Source organism: Delphinapterus leucas, chromosome 17, assembly GCF_059928025.1.
Source record: "Delphinapterus leucas isolate spDelLeu-1000000601 "Yukka" chromosome 17, BTC_Dleu_Yukka2, whole genome shotgun sequence".
Taxonomy (NCBI): domain Eukaryota; kingdom Metazoa; phylum Chordata; class Mammalia; order Artiodactyla; family Monodontidae; genus Delphinapterus; species Delphinapterus leucas.
In genome coordinates this window covers 63,293,887-63,314,877 of record NC_143145.1, presented here as the reverse complement: position 1 = coordinate 63,314,877, position 20,991 = coordinate 63,293,887, and the positions used below count along the sequence as shown (strand labels likewise).

At 38.9% G+C, this 20,991-nt stretch overlaps 1 protein-coding gene across 1 annotated transcript in view; it reads left to right on the top strand.

Moving 5' to 3' along the window:
* Positions 1–20,175, top strand: part of STMN2 (stathmin 2) — a 53,558-nt gene extending 33,383 nt beyond the window's left edge. The window contains exons 4-5 of the mRNA XM_022554993.3: positions 9,972–10,163; positions 18,408–20,175. Of these exons, the coding sequence (XP_022410701.1) occupies positions 9,972–10,163; positions 18,408–18,467 (252 nt within the window). The 3' untranslated portion in view covers positions 18,468–20,175. The remainder of the gene's footprint in view (positions 1–9,971; positions 10,164–18,407) is intronic.
* Positions 20,176–20,991: the final 816 nt, after the last annotated feature.

The following is a 20,991-nucleotide window of genomic DNA, read 5'->3' as shown; positions in this document are numbered from 1 at the left end:
GGAACTAGAAAGCACCAGATACTCCCTCTGAGATATTTCCTGCCCAGAAACGCTGTTCACCCGAGGGTAAGGGCCAGAAGCTTGCCCCTGTCCCCAAGGCCTCACTCCCTGTCCTTGAAGTTGGTTCTTCCAAGATCAGAACCCTCTCGGGAATATATGAGTATCTTCCTCTACCCATTTCTAAGCCTTGATGGCATTTTTTTCTTTTTTCCATTGGTCCTTGTTTGTATTAAAGAGCTTTTTCTTACAGAGCTAAATCTTTAATTTTCCACAATCAGTTGAATAAGAAAAGCCAAGGGTATTAAAAATGGAGGGCATACAGAAATCCCTAAGACTGTATACATAGAGACAGAAGTTATGTCTGAATATGTGCGTATCAGCTGTGTGATTATGGGGGTACATCCCATTGAGACGCTCTTGATTAACCCAAATGGATTACTGCAGGTAATCCATTCCTATGTTGTATTTTCCACTGACTTTATCATGATATATTTTTAGAATCATGTAGTCCCTAAGAATATGCTCCACGCATGGTCTCATGATTTAAATGGAAACTCTGCATTTATAATAATTTTTAAGTTTTATTTAGATGTTTATAAAAAGTTAGCCAATACATTAAACACTTCTATGTTGGATACTTACAAAGAAAAGGAAAATAGTCCTTCTCCTAAAGACTGAATTCTCTAACAGGGAGTGCAGAACAAACCCAAATGTGTGTGTATGTATATGTGTTTATATATACCTACATGCACACACACACACAAACACACTCACACATATGTACATACATAACTATAGCATCAAATAACAAGGCTCAGAGATTATAAATCCTAGATTAAGTCTTCTGAACCAAAAATGCTTTTTGTTTTCATCTTTGTGGTTGGAAAATCTTCTTATGTTGTGTAACTTTCTGATCACAATTTCAATTTTTACTCAGGTGAAGTTCTCTTTGCATCCAGTGAGTATTTCTTTACATATTATTTATTGTATTTGACCAATTACTGTTGTTATAAATTTGGATTTCAAAGGAAGGAAACTAAGCTACTAACCCAAGCAGACATACAGGAAGTTGCTTTAGAAATATTTATCATTTTTTTTGTTGTCATTTATAGCTTTCTTCTTATAGTAAAACTGAATTAACATATTCAGAGTTACAGTCCTTTGAGACTGTCGCCAACAAATATGAATAACTAACTACAATAGTAGAGAGCATGTTACAGTCAAGGTAATTTAAGTTCTCACTGAAGCATTGGCATCTTATAGCTAACAGTTGTAAGTAGAGGTCATAGGTTGACATATAGAGATGCCATGACTTGATTAGAAGTCAGTAACTGACCTGAAATTGAAAATTAAAGATGAAAATTCAACATCATAGTTCAGAATGTTGCTGGTATATTTAATTTGAAGGAAATTATTAAAAGAAAAAGAACACAGAGATGATCAAAATTAACTGGATGTTCTCATAAAATTCCCTGAGTTAACTAATTACTGATTCTGGTAAAATTCATGTACTCTGACAACAACAAGTTATCAACAATTACACATTTAAACCATTGAATTTAACTAGAAATTGGCCACGTGGCTAAAAGACATTTACAAATGTAATCATCCAGCATTGCGACACCCAGGAAAAATATTCTTTGGAGCCCTTTAAAATCAGTATTCCACCACATTTCTGCTCTTACTAAAATTTTCAAAAAAATGATTTTCAAAAAAATCATTATATAGATTATGTCCAGGTACTAGGGTTTTAATTAGAAGAAAATACAACTGATTAACACAAAGTGACAGCTTAAGAAATCATTAATTGATTTTTTCTATTGGGTTGTACTGACTTAATTAGCACTCATTTGAAGAACTGTTAATTCTCTTTAAAGAGAATTCTTTAAATTCTTTAATTCTCTTTAAAGAGCCTTTAGCAAGTGCATATATCTCAGTAACTATCTAAGTGAGGACATGCATATAACCAAAACCCAACTCAACTAAATGAAGCAAAAAGAGGGTATGGGACTAAAATCCTCAGAGTGGTTACAGCTTCAAACACAGCTTGATCCAGGAGCTCAATATTTCTTTTTACATTTATCATTTATTTCTGCAACTAATTGGTCTCAATACCAAGGATTTTTTGTTTCAGTCAGTCCCAAATTATTTTTCTCACAAATTAGCAACTCCAGCAGAAAGAGAGCTTCTCTTTCCTAATAGTTCTAACAGAAGTCTTAGAATTGAGTCTCAGTGACCTGTCCAGGTCACATGCTCAACCCAGTAAGATGGTAATAAATAAAGTAGGACAAAGAGAATTGGTAGTTCTGGGGCGAAAAGTGCTATTCATATGGGGTGGTCAGAAAAGCCCTCTTGAATATGAGAACATTTGAAAAGAAGCATGAAGATAGTGAGGGAAAACATTTGAAAAAAAGGCAAGAAGGTAAGGAGTGAGCCATGGGACTCTTCTCTGGGGGACAGAGTTTGAAGTAAAGAGAATAGCAAGTGCAAAGGCCCTGAGGTAGGAGTATGCTAGGACTACTCGAGAGATAACACAGAGGGCAGTATGGTGGGAGCAGAAGGAGCAAGGGGAGACTGAGGTAGGAACTGAGGTTAGAGGTAGCATTTTTAAGGACACTAACTTCAAATGAAAAAGAAGTTCATTGGGAAGATGAAACCATTTCACTCCTTGTGAATCACAGCCTCTGTTCAAAGAAATATCTGCTTTAAAAAGCTGGGTGACTAGAAAAATAATAGTGTTAGATAAATAGAGAAGACATGAAAGTGTGCTAGATGTAGAGAATGGTCCCAGAACTAAGGATACCCAGAGGTGAGAGCGCAGAAAGTGTGTTTTCAGGGCAGTGGGTAGACCAGTAGTTTGGGCTAGTGGCCTTGGGTAGGGAGTTGGAGAGTAGTGAGGTGAGATTGTGGAGGGCCTTCAATGCCAGGTTAGGTATTCAAACTCCATTTTATCTAAGAAATGAGGAGTGACTAAAGGCTTTCAAAAATACTCAGATGTCCAACCTAGCCGAGTGACCGGCAGCATTTATATTGCCCTGGTTCCATTTCCTTTCCTACAAGCTAAAAGTTTGTAAAGATTCCGCCTACCAAACATAATACATTTAAATACATATTAATCAATTCCTTTTGTCATGGTTATAATCAAAGCATCTATAACTGCCAATTACTATTTCTGATTATCATAAAATAAGCATTCTCTCACTGAATTAACATAATTCTAACTCAAAGTAAGGGTTAAGATAGACACAGAGGTATTTCACAGAGGTGAAATATGACTCCTGATAGGGCTTTTAAAACAAAAAGGTTACGAGACCCCTCCCGTCCATTAGTACCCTTGAAAGACTTGCTTCTGGGACCTGAATTTAGAGATCATGTCTGGGAAACAGTGACCTACCTCGGCCGTGCTGCTGGAGCCTGCTGGATCTAGAGCTGGAGGGCTGCCACTGACTCATCTCCGTGTGGACTCCAATTCACTTTGTGTTCGATGTTTTGGCAGTTTCCCCAATTCCTCACTCCATCTGTTGATACTATTGCAGCACTGACCATCTGATCACTACGTTAAATGCTCCTCCCTTAGGCTCCTTTGAACCAGAATTAATGCTCCATTGATCAGTTGGTAGAAGATTATTATAAAAGGAATAAGTCCTTTTCCTGATGTTTTTCTTCCTTCTTTGATTATCTCTGAGAATCAGTATTCACCTCCATGAGACCACATTACCTCATGAGGTCAGATTTGAAGCTCATTATTTGAAATTAAAGTTTCCATACAGCAGCTTACCCATGTGGATGAAATGATATGAACTCTTCGGTTATCCATCCATCTATCCATCTATCCACTTATTCATTCAACAAACATTTATTTAGTGAGAGGCAGCAGAACTAAGCTAACCATACATTCCAGTTGGCCCAGGACAACCCCAGCTTATTCCTACTGTTTGGTTATCATTATTATCTCAATCTCATAAGTATCCCAGTTTGGACAATAAATTATGTGATATGGCAAGACAAGCACAGTGTTTAAGAGCATCTTTAAAAGCATAGTGGTTAAGAACACATGGTTAAGAGAATGCCTGTGATCAAAGTCTGGTTTCGCCACTTAATAGCTGTGTGACCTTGGGCAAGTCCCTAATCTCACTATGTCTTATTTTATCCATCTGTAAAATGAGACTAACAATAGGACCTACATCCTGGAGTTATGGTGAGAATTAAAAGAGTTATTCCATATCACAAGCACTGTGAAAGTGTCAGCTATTATTGTGTAAAAACACATCCAATTCCAACCTCACAGAGATGATGATCTAGCAAACTCATGATTTTATAAAGAAAGCTTCTCATTAACACAGATGCTGAAATGTTACTGTATAATACATTTCATAAATATTTTTAAACATTATAAAATATTAGTTATCAAATTACAAAGGTGGTTTGATAGGTAACAGATATATAAATAGTTCAGCCCAACTAAAAGTGGCTTGAAAAAATTAGTATTATAAAAAAAATGATGAAAACTTAAGGAATTGAATGATATTGATAAAATCTCATGCTAAAATCAATTAAATTAAAAAGAAAGTTATTCAAACCACTCCAGTAAACTATAATTGGCATACTGACAATACTGGCACAATCAACTCCAAAGTCATCGAACCTCCGAAAGAAATCTGTGTTGCTTATTTTTAATAATATGGCCTCGAAGTGGACCATTTGTCACCAAACATGATAGACTTACCTTTTCCATTTGTCAGCATCTCACATTGTAGATGGCAACTAAAGTCGAATCCAGTAAAAGAGGGGTGGTTTGTATAGCAGTGATTATGAGCTAAAGTGCTGGATTATTCACAATTCAACATTCAGGAAGCGTTCTGCTCCTTAGAGAATGTGACATATGGTCCACAGACTCTTCCCGTGTGTGAAGAGCACCCCCGTGATTCTTTTTCTAGGAGTTAACCACAGTAAATGCACTACAGACTCTGGCAGAAGGACTCATTCTAAAGGTGTTTAGATTTCACTCATTTTAAATTTCTTATTATACTTCTGATTCTTCAACACAAAGTGAATTTTAAACCCTTTTGTTTTACATAATTATACCCAATCATCATATTTAACAAGGCTTTATTTGTGACTTTAGCTGGATTAATAATGTATTTTCATTGTTAACAGTAAAGCAAATAATTAGAGACACATCATCTAACCTACTACCGTAAAAGCACTTAGGTACTAGGAGATCTAGCGTCAGATAAATGGTTCTAGAAGACAAGAAATGTATCCAAATGATGAAAAGGGACAAGAAATAGAGAGGTATGGGGACCTCCCGGCAGTCTAGTGGTTAAGACTTCACCTTCCAACGCAGGGTGCGGGTTCGACCCCTGGTCAGGGAGCTAAGATCCCACATGCCTCGCGGCCAAAAAACCAAAACGTAAAACAGAAGCAATATTGTAACAAATTCAATAAAGACTTTAAAAATGGTCCATATCCAAAAAAATACTTTAAAAGAAAATAGAGGTAGAAACGTGTATACTTCAGAACACATAGAAATAAAAACTAGCACTATCTAAAATATAGTCTTAAATCTCCTCTGTGTACACAAAGTAAAATGAGTTTTATTATACCACTTAACTCAAATTTATCTTCCATTTCATTATACAGTAATTAAATGCTTATACTCAGTAATATAAGAAATGGTAATGAACCTCTTTGGAAAATTATATAAAGTGTTCCTAAATGTACAATAATTCTTCTCACCATCTCATTATTTTTCCCTTCACGTATGTCTCTTGTAATTATTTCAGTGATACTGAGTTCAGTGTGAGGAAATTTATGCCTAGAATAGGTGTTCACCATCCTTGTGGCTCCGCTATTACGATAGCAAGATGGAGATGATCTTCATCTTCCAGAACATCATGCTGGATGTCTTAGCTCTATAAATACTTTGCCTTGACATTCGCATTATACCTGCATCATGCCCTCATTTTCTATTTCCGCATTTCAGTGACCTTCAACATTAGGTACATGCTATTCAGAAATGCTCCTCCATGGTCAGATCCTTTTCCCTTAAACAATTTAGTTTTAACAACGTTTAGCAAATCCCACCTCTCCAGCCTCCCTATAAGTCAATCAAGATTCCTTTCTGCTAATCTGCCCAAACAAGGAATAAAGTAAGAATACCTATTCGACCACGTAGCAAAAACTTTACTCCGATTGAAATGAAGGAAAATGCTTCTACTTTTATATATCACATCCTCACACTCATTTTCTGTTTTAAGGCAGTTTTCTGGACAAAATACTTATTTGCTTATTGATAGAAATATTAGAATCAGGACCAGTGAGGCTGTGACTGGGGGGATTAAAGCTGTATTCATAGAATCAATTTCTCCCCAGGAACAAAGTTAGAGGTTATAGGTGGTGATATCTGGAGGCCAGGCTATGTAAGAAGGAAGAAGAAGAATTATGACTCTCTGCCTCAGTGGAGTTCCAGAGATCCTAGGAACTGAGGTCAAAGCCCTCAGGGCTGTTAGCTCCATGGAAGAATTTAAGAGTTGAGTACGTATGAGGAAGAATCAAAACAGGGAGGCAGACGTATTTTCTTGGTGAGGAATTCTTTCCATAATCAACTTCTCATCCTGTATTTTTTTTCCATGGACTTGAGCTTTAAATATTTGAAACATATATAATTATTAGATCCTACTAATGCATGAGTTGAGGCAATGGTGGTTATAACAATCCCTACCAGTGCGTAAGGAAAGGCTCCATGGAGTGGCCCTGAAGGGTGGCCTGGCCCAGTTAGGCAGGTCTTCATCATTGAGCCGCGGCCTCACGTGAGAACGTTCTGTACTGCCTTCTGTTTCTGTTTCACCCCATTAATTGTGCTAAAGGAATGCACTTGACACCTAGGCTGGGTAATCTCATTTAGCCCCAGTGGCTGCAAAAGTACTAATGCCATTAATTGAGGCATTTCGAACTGAGCCAAATGCCACACTCCACAAATGCAATAGGCCTCCCTCCTTTCGTGATTATGGGCCCCCGAGGGAGTCTGTGTTCACACAGACCAAATGTGTCCCACCAAGGCAAGAGATCTGAAAAGGAATGTATTGCTCTATTACCCTTTCAATGCCAAGGCCTTCCCTTCTCAATCCTATTCCCCTGCTGTCTCCCGACTGGTTTCGGCTCTTTCACAAAAGAAAATTAAGAGCACAAATATAAACATCAAGTTACAACACGATTTCACAAAGTGCCAAAGTTAATTTGAGCATCTGAAAATTAAAAACGACGCAGTTGCTTCTGGATAACTATCCACGGTAACTCTGCGAGAAAGGGCCACAGAAAAATCCAGGTAGATCCTATCCAGGGCAGCGCTGGAAGCACTGATCTATGGGAGAAAGAGGAGGGGAAAGGGACTTACTAACATACGGAGCAGAAAGTTCATGTATCTACTAGCTTCAGCAGCCTTGGCTGATGGACCATGTCGTACAGAGGAATACAGTCTAAAAGCACTGCTATAGAGGATTTTGAAAAATTTTGTTTTGCTTTATTTTGATTGATTTGGTGTTCTTTGGTTTCCTGAAGCTGCCCCATCGTTTTCTGCCCATTACAAGAGGTACCTAAGGCCCCAATCTTATCCATAATTCTTGGACACATTGCACCCTTGTTTTGTGATAACCCAGACTTCTCTCCCTCAAAAAGTTTTCTGGACTTAGGTTACGTAAATTGAATTGAACTTTCTGAAATGAAAGATCAAAGTCATTTCCTCTTACTTCTTTGTGGTGCTTCCTTAACCGTGAAAATTCTTAGCCGTACAGCCCCATTCAGTGTACGTGTGCCGGTGGAGAGGACGGAGTTAAGGAAGGGCTGACTGTCACCAACCACGAGGACACCTGAATCTACTCACCGTCAATACCAAAAGGAATGTGAACAGATATCCTGCACTCGTGAGATAACCAAGATTCTACATCTGAGCTTAGGTGTAGCAGGAGGTTCAATTGCCGTCCTCTCCTGTCACAAGTGTTTCGAGTTTTCCTTTCAATAATAATGGCTGCCGTTTGCTCAGTACTAACTTCCTCCATATTAGACACTGTGCTGAATCCCTAGCAAACATTATTTCATTTGATGCTGACAAATAGTCCTATGAGATAGCTACTATCTTTATGCATATGCCAAAAAAATAATTTCGTGAAGACTTTGCTCAGAGAGAAACTTTAAACACTCACACACCTTTTGTCAGTCTCTCTTTCCCTGTGTCACGATTCAGTAGTCCCGGTAGCAGTAGATAAGCAAAATCCATGTAGGATGTTTTACCAATAGCCCCACCTAGAGGCAGGAGGATGAATAAACTAGAAAATATTTTTTCATGTTTTTTCCAGAAAGGCTCCATTTGATCTTGAACTTACTTTGTGTTAACATTTTATCATTTTTCATAGTAGATTTTTTGCAAGCTATAACAAAGCAAGAATGAAATGGGTCCATTAAAGATGTCAGTGAAACGATTACGGGGTTAAAACAAGAAGTGGGGCTGGTTCCCAGAACTGTCTGTTTAATCTCCAGTGAGTCACTAGACATATTCCTGATAAACTTCAGAATAACCACATCAACAAAGACTCTTAAGGCTGTCTGATTTTACCATTCCTGTAGAATTTTATCTAAAGAAAAGTTTCTTTCCCTGTCAGACTTCGTATTGTTTATACATCACAATCTCTCCAGTAAGGGCCCACGACCACTGCCATCAACTGAAATATCTTCCTATTAATGTTTTTAATGGTAACCAATATTTAGCCCATGAAATGTTTGTTTGATCTACCATTGTTTAGATATTCACATTTACAATGAATCCTCTGAAGCCTCACCTCGGAGGACCAGCTGATCCCAAGGAATTACCCAGGAACTATGGATGTGTAATAATTTAGTCTTAAACCTAGATAGTTCAGTATTGGGTAAGACTGCTCTTAGCTGCATAATTGGAGGAGAAGGTGAATGTGGAAAGATGTTAATATATCCAGGGTCATTGACACAGTTAGCACTTAAACACAGACCTGACGCCAAAGCGCATGCCAGTGTATTTTTCAAAAAGTAGGCTGTGAACTGCCTGCATTACAATCACTAGGGCTGCTTATCAAAAATATAGCTTCCTGGTCTTACCAAAGAACTGCAGAGTCAGAATCCCGTGGGTGGATACCGGGCCTCGGCATAATTATCAAGCACCCCTCTGACTGTTAACATAAAGAACCGTATAGCCTCCTGATGCTGCAGGAGAATTACGGTGTGCAAAAATGTGTGGGACGTGCAGGAGTGGGGTACACAGGTTTCTGACGTTTCTTCTGTAATCACTGAGCAATCACAGGTTTTCACAGGTGACCCAGGTGGCCTTGGCATATTCAAGATGGGGCCGGAAAAGGACTTTCTGTTGTCTGTGGCCATATGGAGATGGAGTTTGCACTGTTCCCAAAGTCTCCTAAGAGAATTTGGTGCATGGAAAAAAAGAAGAGCAGAGGTGGGCATGGAATAAAATGAGAAAGTGGATTTAACAATTTGGGGAAAGTTGAAAGGCTCATTGCACAGCCCAGCCTACAACTGATCAAAAACAATGAGGCAGGAAAAAGATGGGAACGTGCCCCAATCCTCACCTATTTTCCTCAGGCTTCCATGGATGTTGCCATCAGGTGATTAATTACAGCATTCCCTGTGGCATAAATGCTTAGCAGCAACCTATGAAAACAAAAACTCTTCCAGGAGGGTAAAATGCTTCTTCTTCTAAAACAATCTGTCTGAAAAACTCACAGCTGAAAATTCAGCTCACTACATTTCCCCACTCAGCACATTCTATAGAGAATTCTAAGGCATGCAGATAAGCAGGGAATTGACAACAGTGCTCAAGGCTAGAAGTACTATTCATTTGAAAAGAATGCTGTCTTGAATCAGTGGACCATTATTCCACCAGGTTTGTGTCTGGGTGATTCTAAGATGGATATGTTTTTCTTCCCCAGTCTCAGGAGGCTCAGGTGCTGAAACAATTGGCAGAGAAGCGGGAACACGAGCGAGAGGTCCTCCAGAAGGCTTTGGAGGAGAACAACAACTTCAGCAAAATGGCAGAGGAGAAGCTGATCCTGAAGATGGAACAAATTAAGGAAAACCGTGAGGCTAATCTAGCTGCTATTATTGAACGTCTGCAGGAAAAGGTAATCATAGCAGAGTCCTGAGCAGATGCACACATTCGTATGCAACACAGCCAGATGAACTCTCAAATGCCCAGGCACCAGAGACTTAATCAGTCTCTGCTAATTAGGTGCTAAGGCACCTAACCCCCTGGGCAGGGTTTCCCGGGGTAGCATGGCCTTAGTGGGCACTGCAACATGGCTGAAGAATGAGAGTAGGACTTAAAGCTGGAATTCTGTCAGATTTTCCAGTGGTGAATAGTTTGAGGGAGGCTGATTCCTGCTTTTCAAATGTATAACAGACTTCGGTACAAATCTTAGGAACCCATCTACTGGAAAAATATTAAATTGGAAATATTAAATATTTCATACAATCAGTAATAAAAGACAATAATATATAGTAAAATAATAAATTTAATATGTAGCCTAATAATTAATATTAAATATGTAAAGGTTTTGTCAAAATATATTTGGACATATTTCCATACACTTGGAAAAACATATTCGTCAGAAAAGGACAGAATATTTACGAACAGCGGAAAACCCATTCTCTCCATGTAGGAAAATCTACACTAAAAGCTAGTAGGGGAACTTCATTTACTCAATTTCCTGGTGCCTTTCTTCTCACCAACCTGAACATATAACTATTCCCATCAGTCAGGATGAACAGCCCCGGAAATCCTCTAGAAATTGTTCTCTCAGAACCACTGTATCTTTTACTCAGGATAATTGTGAATCAACCTTCATCTCTCATCCTAGGCCCTAAAAAAATAAAAGCAAATGGCATTGCTAGGAATGGGGCATGCTGATTTTATTCCAGGATTGGCAATTAGACCTTTAATATCCAGTGCAAGATTTATATCAATCCAAGTGGTGGGATGAATTGGGAGATTGGGATTGACATATGTACACTGATATGTATAAAATAGATAACTAATTAGAACCTGCTTATAAAAAAATAAAATAAAATTTTAAAAAAATTAAATTAAATTTAAAAAAGACATATCAATCCAAGGCTATCCAGGAGCATTACTGTTTTTTAAAATTACACATAGTCAAACACACAGCAGATCCTTCTTGATTTCAGTTGTAAAATAGTTCATAAAATTTGCATATTTAACTATTATTTCTAGAAGTGCTGGATTTTAACGGGCAATTTATTTCTCTCTGTGTATTTTTCTTCACCCACCCCTCTGGCCAGCTCCTTTTTTCTCTCTTCTCACTCTCACCAAGAATTGGTCTCCTCCCTCCATGCATACATACTTGCATACACACTTGCATGTCTACATACATGCATACATACGTACATACATGCATACATACAGTTTGTCCTGGAAATAATCAACCTGTGGAATGCTTAATATTCCTGGCATCAAGCTGCAGAATCTCCAGGGGTGGGACCCAGGCATCCATATATTTTTTTAACTCTCTGGATGATTCCAGTATGCAGTCAGGTTTGAGAACTAGCGGTTTGTAGCTTTTTCTGATGTAAATCTCAGCTGACAGCATTTTATCCTGTGCTGAGTGATGCAGCCCACATCATTTTTAGGGCCACATTTTCCCTGGTATTCCATAGCTAAAGAGACACTTTTCAAATCTAATAGAATCTTTGACCAGTGACAGCCAAGATCTGTTATCTTCTCAGTAAAGTGGAGATACTCCTTAGAGCATACTAACTTTACTTCCATTTGATGTATTTTAAGTACATTGTAGTTTTTTGTTGACATATGGTATATGTGTTTGTATGTACTAAAACTACTATGCTTCTTCCTAAAATAAGACAAAGTTAGTTTTTTATTTTGATTTTTTCTGAATGAAATTACTGCAATGAAGTTATAAATTAAAAAGAGGATCAATAATAATCATTATGCTGAAAGTGCATGAAACTGCCGATATAACATAAGCTTTTCTGGAATCTCCCACGTCAAAAGATGGTTATTACTGAAATGACATCTATTAGTGAGATAGTCATGAGGCGACCACACTAAGTGCCCACCATTTTGACAGCCCTCACTGGCCCTACCGATTAGCCAAGAGATGTGATACAATTCCACGTGAGCTTTTGCAGCAATCTGCCTACCACCCAGCCCTCAGTCTCCCTCCTTCTCAATTAATCGAATTGAGCATTTGAGCAGAGCATGTCCCTCGATGGTGGCTACGATGGTATCCTCAGTGTAATTCACTGATGAATTCCCACAGACCTCTCAGAGTCCCAGCCATGTTAGTACAAAGCCTTTAGATAAGACTGAAAGCCTAAAGCAAAATCAATCCCGTTTGCACTTTAGAACTTACTGAAGAGCTCTTTAAAATGAGAGCTTCTGATGTAGCTGTCTGGGGCGGAACCCAGAGATCAGCATTTTTAAAGCTTACCCATAAGCACTCATATTTAGCCAGGGTTGAAAAGCACTGAGCTAAAGCCTTCTTAAATATGTTTTGTTATGTTGTCATAAATGATATTTAAATCTTTTTGATTTTTTGTTCTGTAAACATGTTCTTTCTTCCTTCAACAATAATGTTACACTCTTTTTTTTAACATATATTACTATTCATTTCTTGAATAAATGAGCACCTATAAAAATATAAAAACACTAACATGTGGGTAGTATGTGGGCAGGTACTGTGTCTATATTGTTCACCACTGAACACACAGTGCCTAGAATGTGGAAGAACTCAACAAATATTTTTGAATACATACATACATACATACATACTTCAGCTCATGATCTCTCTTTTCTCTCTATTCTATTCCCAGGATTCCTCATGCCTCTCACAATTTCTGCTATCTCCTATATGAGAACATATCCTATGATTATTAGTTTATTAATCATTCGGTTAATAATTATTAATGGTAATAAATGTAGTTGTGATGATGATACATTTACTGAACACATGACACATATTAGCTTTGTGCTCAGTACAATTTTGAATGTTACACTGTTTCTAAATTTCCGTTTCTGTTTCCTTAGCACTTCATCTCAACACTCCAACTTATATAGAAAAGAATCAAATGAAGAGGGTGTGAGCAAAAAGATGCCTGTGCCACAAAGACCTGCATTAGTCTGACCTGTTTCAGTCACTCAAATTGAGTGACATGAATAGTCATGCTCAGGGCTCAAAATTGTAGTCTATGACTACACTGCGGATTATGACTGACCCTGCAGTAAAATTAAAAATGTTCTATTCTTGGAGTTTCTATTTCTAAAAAATAGAAAGAGACAGACAGAGAGAGAGGCAACACCTATTCTCGCCATACAGAAAGGATAAGAGACACGTTCTCCTTCCCCCACGTGTGCTTCTTCCCCTAACCCACTAGACAGTATCCCACAGAAAATCCACCACCTGACCCATTTGGAACCCTGGGTCGTAGCAGCTCTCTTGTCAAACCCAACCAGGAACTGTAGTGAATAGCTAGTTTTGAAAAATCAGTTAAAGCATGTATAATCATTTTGACCATAGATACATTCATTAAACATATAACTTTAACATCAAACATTTAAATGTACTTCTAATTACACCCTTTGAATGTGGACCAGGACCTGTCTGAGAAATGGCTCAGTAAATTGAAGTTCCATGTCCTTCTTTTTCCTTGTGTTAGCCACACCTATATCACATTAGCTATGATTTACAGTTTCCTTTTTTTTTTAATTGCGTGAAGGCTAAAGACATAGGCAAAATAATCTGGATATAGAAAGGATAAAAAATGTTTTTTCTTCAGGGAGTAACATTCTGTGATTCTTTTTCTAAGAGATGATTTTGATGATATATAACCCTTTAGACAGAGATTTCAACCATTATCAATTTCCGTCTGTTGTAACCTTTCATGCTTCTCATCTGACTTTTTTTTCTTTATCATTCTGATTCACGAATGCTACTTGTGTAACTATTTCCTATGGAATATGTCTGATAAATGAAAAATGAAAGGGAAAAGAGGATTAAACTAGGTTTCACTGATTTCTCACTGTAGGCCAGGCATTTGACACATACTATGGAATTTAATCCAAACTACAGCCCTAGAAGGAAATACTGTTATCATTCCCATTTCGCATCTAAGGAACCTGGTCCTTAGAGAGGTTAAGCCATTTGGCCAAGATCACAAAGCTAAGCAGATCGCAGAGTCTCGGTTTGAACCCATGTCTTTTTGACTCCAAACTTTTATACTAAGCTAAAGTTGTAACTTTGGCCATCCTAAAACACTGCACAGTAAGCAGACTTGGCAGTGGCATTGGATGTTGATAATGCTCCCATGACCAACATCCTCTTCATGTATGAAAATGTGCTTTCCTGCACTCCTGACTCACTCCTGACCCCTCTTTTGCATTGCAAGCTCATAGTTATTAGCAAAAAGAAGGATTCTGATGACGTTGAATCTCATCTTGCATTTAAATACTCATATAATAGGATTTCATGGATTGGAATTGATACCCTAGGTCATCTAGTTCAAGTCTTTTGTTTAGATTTGATACCTAGTGAGGTGAAGGGGATATTTAAAGGTAAAGTAAAAGAAAGACCTCATATTTCTTCGCTTCCAGTACAGAAATCTCTCTAATCAGATTTTCTCCAAGAATCAGAATTTTTTCCTAAAACCATCTCTTACACATTTTTGCATATCAAAAGAATAGTTGCATACAAGTGCTTAAGCACTATTATATTGATGGGAGCGAGGGGGTAAGTTGTAGAGAACACTGTAAATTTAGATCTGCTTCACTCTGTCTAACCCGGCATGTCTGACAGTGCCTGGCAAATATTAGAAGCTCAATAATGAAATGAATATTATCAAAGAATAGACTTGACCTCTTGATGCACTTTCTCAGAGCATCACAACTTCCTCAGTAACCTCTTACTCAAGGTCTGACAATTGCCAACATTTTGCTGATTAAAAAAAAAACAGACTATGTTGAAAATTACACGCCCCCTGCCTATCTGCCTTTGATTCTCCCACATTTTTATACGAAATCACATTACAATTTTGAGTATATATTTGAAGATTTGAATGTAAGGTTTTCAAATAATAGATTTACTAGAATGCCTGAAAATAAACAATATTTTTCCCAGAAGCTCAGCATTTATTTAAATTTCCTTTTTTTTTTCATGTTATCTCAAGCTCACAGATTATATTTCTTCTTTCCTATGGCAAAATCCATTTCTTTGCAACTAATTTTGAGCTGAATAAGAAGTGTGCTCCAAAGTAGCCTAATAATACTGATTATAATCTTTCCTGTTATATTATAAATTTGAGTTTATATGAATCTTTAGACTTGAGGCTGGTTTTCTTCCTAACATAGTGATGGTCTGGGCTCCCTCTCAATTTTTGTCAGAGCTCAGGTCTTACTAATTAGTTTCTTTCTGTATGAGAAAAAGATTTTATGGCATCTTTTTCCTCACCATAACAGAACAAAAAGAAAGAAGAGTCAGCTGCATTCATCCTAGTTCCCCTGTGACATTTCCAGACAGGACATGATTTCTCTATACATGCTTTTTCCCTCTTCTCTTCATGGCTTTTGAATACAGACAAAAAGCTCATTTAAACCAATTAAATAAAATTGCTTTTAAACTCTTTCTCTAGAATCAACTTCCTGTTTACTCTAACTCTGTATCTTTGAAGGAAATGTAGGGCTGTACATGCCTTTCTCTCCCAGAACCTACATTTGAAAAGACATATTTTTCCATACAACTATAAAATTTTCTCCTCACGTTCACATTGAGGCTATATAGCAGTGGTTGAATGGGGGCTGTATAGCCAGACTCCCTGGGTTGGAGTCTCAGATTTGCTGCTTCTTAGTTTTGTGATCTTGGGCAAGTGACTTAGCCTTTCTGTGCCTCAGTTTCTTCATCTGTAAAATGGGCACCAGAATAGAGCCTCCATCACAGGATTGTTTCGAGGATCAAGGGAATTAATACAGGTAAAATCTGTACCTATGCAGAACTGGTACATATTAAGTGCCTAATAAATGCTTAGTATTATAAGGAATCTATAAGCAGAGACTACTTGAGATTAATAGAGCTTAATGATAAGATTTACTTTATAGCTGGTCAAGATCATTGCCTCTGAACTAAAGGAATCTATAGAGCAGCAGTCCCCAACATTTTGGCACCAGGGACTGGTTTCGTGGAACACAATTTTTCCATGGACCCGGGGCGGGTGGAGAATGGTTTTGGGATGATTCGAGTGCATTACATTTATTGTGCACTTTATTTCTATTATTATTACATTGTAATATATAATGAAATAATTATACAACTCACCATAATGCAGAATCAGTGGGAGCCCTGAACTTGTTTTCCTGCAACTAGATGGTTCCATCTGGGGGTGATGGGAGACAGTGACACCCGAAGTGTGTTGCTTATGTCCAGTCTACTCTGTAAGATGCGGCTTAATTGTCACTTGCCACTCACTCATAGGGTTTTGATATGAGTCTGCAAGCAGTTGATTTATTATGGTCTCTGTGCAGTTAAACCTCTCTGCTAATGATAATCTGTATTTGCAGTAGCTGCCGAGTGCTAGCATCACCGCCTCAGCTCCAACTCAGATCATCAGGCATTAGATTCTCATATGGAGCGCACAACCTAGATCCCTCGCATGCGCAGTTCACAGTAGGGTTCGCGCTCCTGTGAGAATTTAATGCTGTCGCTGATGTGACAGAAGGCAGAGCTCAGGCGGTAACTCAAGCCATGGGGAGCGGCTGTAAATACAGATGAAGCTTCGCTCGCTCGCTCGCTCGCTCGCTCGCCGCTCACTTCCTGCTGTGCAGCCCGGTTCCTAACAGGCCACGGACCAGTACTTGTCTGTGGCCTGGGGGTTGGGGACCCCTGCTATAGAGCCACAAGAAATTTCTGGAGCTGCAGGGGAGTAAAGTAGCAATATAAATAATATTCTAAATAGAAAAATAAATAATACTAATAACAATTAATATTTTAAAAATTCAATTTCAATTTAACACCCACTTATTTATCACCTGTGATAGGCAAGACCATGTGCTTATAATCATCCAAGGCAGAACTGTGTACTAAAAATAGAATTCCACCTTTCCTATCAGTTCCCTTCTCAGAGAGTTTAGTTCCCAAATCAAGTTTAGTGCCCCAGATCCTCATGTAAATAAACATCTATTGATCATGCACTATGTGCAAGAGAACCTGCTGGGCCCTGCAAGTGCAACAAAAGTGAGAAAATGCAGCCCTGGCCCTCAGCGAGCTTCTGAGTAAGCATCTGCCTAAGAGAGCTGATGAGATAAGAACAGAAATGACCAAAGCACAAGCTAGAATAAAACGGCTGCCACATAAAAAGGGAAGATTAATGCAGGTTTTCAAATGGAAAGTGAGATAGTTTTCAGTCTCATGAAAGTCTTCACGGAGAAAGAGACAACCGCTACAGGGATTAAAGAGTCTGTTTACTATCCTGGTGGTTGGAACTGGAAGGCTTGGAATCTCCAGCATTGAAAAGTGCAGGAAAAGACAATTCCGGGGCTTCCCTGGTGGCGCAGTGGTTGAGAGTCCGCCTGCCGATGCAGGGGACACAGGTTCGTGCCCCGGTCTGGGAAGATCCCACATGCCGCGGAGTGGCTGGGCCCGTGAGCCATGGCCGCTGAGCCTGCGCGTCCGGATCCTGTGCTCCGCAACGGGAGAGGCCACAACAGTGAGAGGCCCGCGTACCGCAAAAAAAAAAAAACAAAAAAAAGACAATTCCGTTAAACCGAGAAATCAAGCAGGCGTAGGAGAAGGGTGGAGGGTAAGACTGGAGAGGTCATTTGGACTCAAGTTTTGAAAGCCCTTGACTAAGGGGTGAAGAATTTAGGAAGTATACAAAAAGTCTTGTTCCTGCATCTCATCCTCCCAAAGTGTCCACTGGCAATTATAAATCCCTTAAAATGTTAGGGAAAAGGAAAAACACCGTTCAAAATGATAGAGAAGACAGGATGATACTTTATTGCTATTCTCTGGATTTATACAGTAGTCCTAATAGTCAAAATTCTCTTAATCAAAAAAATTTTTTTTAAATTCTCTTAATCATATGATCTTTTGTTCATCATTTTAATCAAATACAGTGATAAAATTTTTTTAGACACTTTTAGTCTTCTATGATCTTCTGTAATGTGACCCTTATTGCATTCCACGTTTTCCTTTCTTTGAAATGAGAACATTTCCTAAAGGTAGGCGCTAAAGGGGGTTACTTCCAGTCAAGCGCATAGTAGCCAAATTAGTGGGCGGGCCCTCCTAATTCCCTGTGGACCAGGCGAGGCTCCTGATGTCTCGTCTCCCTTCGGTGTTTTTCAGGAGAGGCATGCTGCGGAGGTGCGCAGGAACAAGGAACTCCAGGTCGAACTGTCTGGCTGAAGCGACGGAGGGTATGGCACGCCCCACCATTAGTAAATCCCCCTGCCTATATTATAATGGATCATGCGATATCAGTATGGGAAATGTATGACATGGTTTAAAAAGAACTCATTATAAAAAACAAAAAACAGAATCAAAAATAAAAAAAAAAAATCAATGCGGTCTCTTTGCAGAATGTTTTGCTTGATGTTTAAAAAATACCTTGGATCTTATTTTGTAAATACTTACATTTTTGTTAAAAAATACAAGTATTGCATTATGCAAGTTATTTCATAATCTTACATGTCCTGTAACAGGCTTTTGATGTTGTGTCTTTCCACTCAAATGAATTTGCTAGGTCTGTTCTTTTTGAAGCTCCCCATGTCTGACTCCATTCCCTGCCCTTTTCATTCCAACAGAAAAATGAGGTCAATAGACAGTCTTTGGTGCTAGAAACCCACCATTGCCTACTGACCTAGACAGCTTGGTAATCTCTGAACTTGACTGAGACCATACCTGGATCACAGGTATTACAACTCCACACAAATCACCACATTTGTCCGCTCATAATCTACTAACTGCCTAAGAACTACAAAACCAGGCTAAGAAAAACCACTACTCGTAGCATTTACTTCTGCTTCTACTGGATTATGTGCTACAAATGTGCTTTGGCTTTAGAAAGGGATGGATGAAAAAGACAGATCTGAGATCAATCTGGGTAGAAGCAAAAAGCTGAACCTTTTAAAGTGCTGAACACAGATCCTAACCCAGATGGTTCAAGCAGCCGTGAAATCGCTTTTCATGAAGTGGGCTTATTCTCTAGTTTAAGTTCTTTTGATGGAATGAATTAATGTGTCAGGTGGCTTATTTGTGGATGCCATGATTGATGATGTTCATTTTAAGCTCTTACCTATAGTACAAGTACATGATGCTACTGAATATTTTTCCACTTGGAAACTGTGAGCTGATTGTTGCATTCAAACACACACGCAAACAAAATCAAAAACACTGCGGACTTTCACTTAAGCTGGTCTTTCTTCCCCAGTGTGAGGCAATCCTGCCTATTTAAAAAAATATTTATATATATTACTCCATCTATGAGGGCTGACGCAGTCAAGGGGGCTAGGCAGGGCGTTTGTGCCAACTGAGAGAATCAACAGATACCCACCATAAGTACCTATCGCAGTTTTGAAGTCGTTTCTCCCCCAACTCCCAACTCCCGAAGGTTGCTGCCTGCATATTTACTCTTCATTAGTGCTATTTTCCTGTATGTCATTGTGAGCAAGCTGTGATTAATAAAGAATTGGAGTTCTGTGAACTAATACAGGTTTGGTCTGTTCTCTTGCCCCTCCGTGTGTCAGACCCTGGAGTTCAGATTTTAAAAGGGTAGCCGTTGCATTAGGCAGTCTCAGAAGCAAAGACAGTAATTAGAGTTTGAAGGAAACCAGGGCCCTGCTGATTCACTTCCCTTCTGGAGCAGCAGGAAGCATCACTTTTCTCTCTCCCTCTGACAGTCCAACACAGCGGGAGAGGGCTTCAATCTGTTCCCCTTAAAAAACATTCAAAATTGAAGGAGATACCACAGGTTTAGACTGATAATTCTGCAGGAGAGAGAGCCCTTCTCAAAGAGCTTGGAAGCTTCCTGGCACCGCCTCACGTTCTCCCACGCGGCCACAGGACACCTTCCCCAGCCTGTTAAAATGTGATTTCCCTGCCATACTGCCGAATTTTGCACTGCCAATAAACACACTGCACACACGGACACAGCGGGGGTGTGTCAATGACCCAGATGGATACTGCAGGACCAAAGGAACCACATCCAGTTTTAGCAGAAAACCATAAATAATTGAAACCACACAGACTTATGAATAAACAAACTGAGCTATTGTCCATAGGAGTGCTAACAAGCCAAGTTTAAGGTGGAGGCCACCTGGTCCCTATCTTGAATATCCTTTATTTGTGGGCATCTAACACTGCAACCATTGATACACATCCTTAAAAACATGAATTCCATGATCTTCCTTTCAGAAGTCAATCAGAGCTTCTGATTAGCATAAAATAAACTATACTTTCACACTGCTTTTTATGTTGCTTAATTCAGTAAACATTACTTGAAGGGCTTCCACTGGGCCAGAACCTGTGATTAAGCCCTGGATTTCCTCAGGATTACGTTTAAATTGCGTATATGACTTTGAAATGTTCTTTAAAGAAAACTCACATAATCCCATTGATTTGAAGATTCACCCTCCTCTCATCTCTTCTACTCTCAAAAATGTGTGAAACAGTGGAGGACTGATAAATGTTATCCTCCTCCCTGGATCAGGCACCAGACTTTACAACACTTGCACTGATAGCTGTACTCTAACCCTCCCATCAGCCCTCCCACTGAGGGAGAGAATGAGAAGGGAGACACGGCACCCTTGACTTTAGCAAGCAATCACCTCTTGCACTCCCAGGCTGGACAGGACAACGGTCCTTGACTTCTAATCAGGCAATTTGCTGAAAACTGCTAAGGCAAACACAGAGCCTAAAGCAAAACTAACAT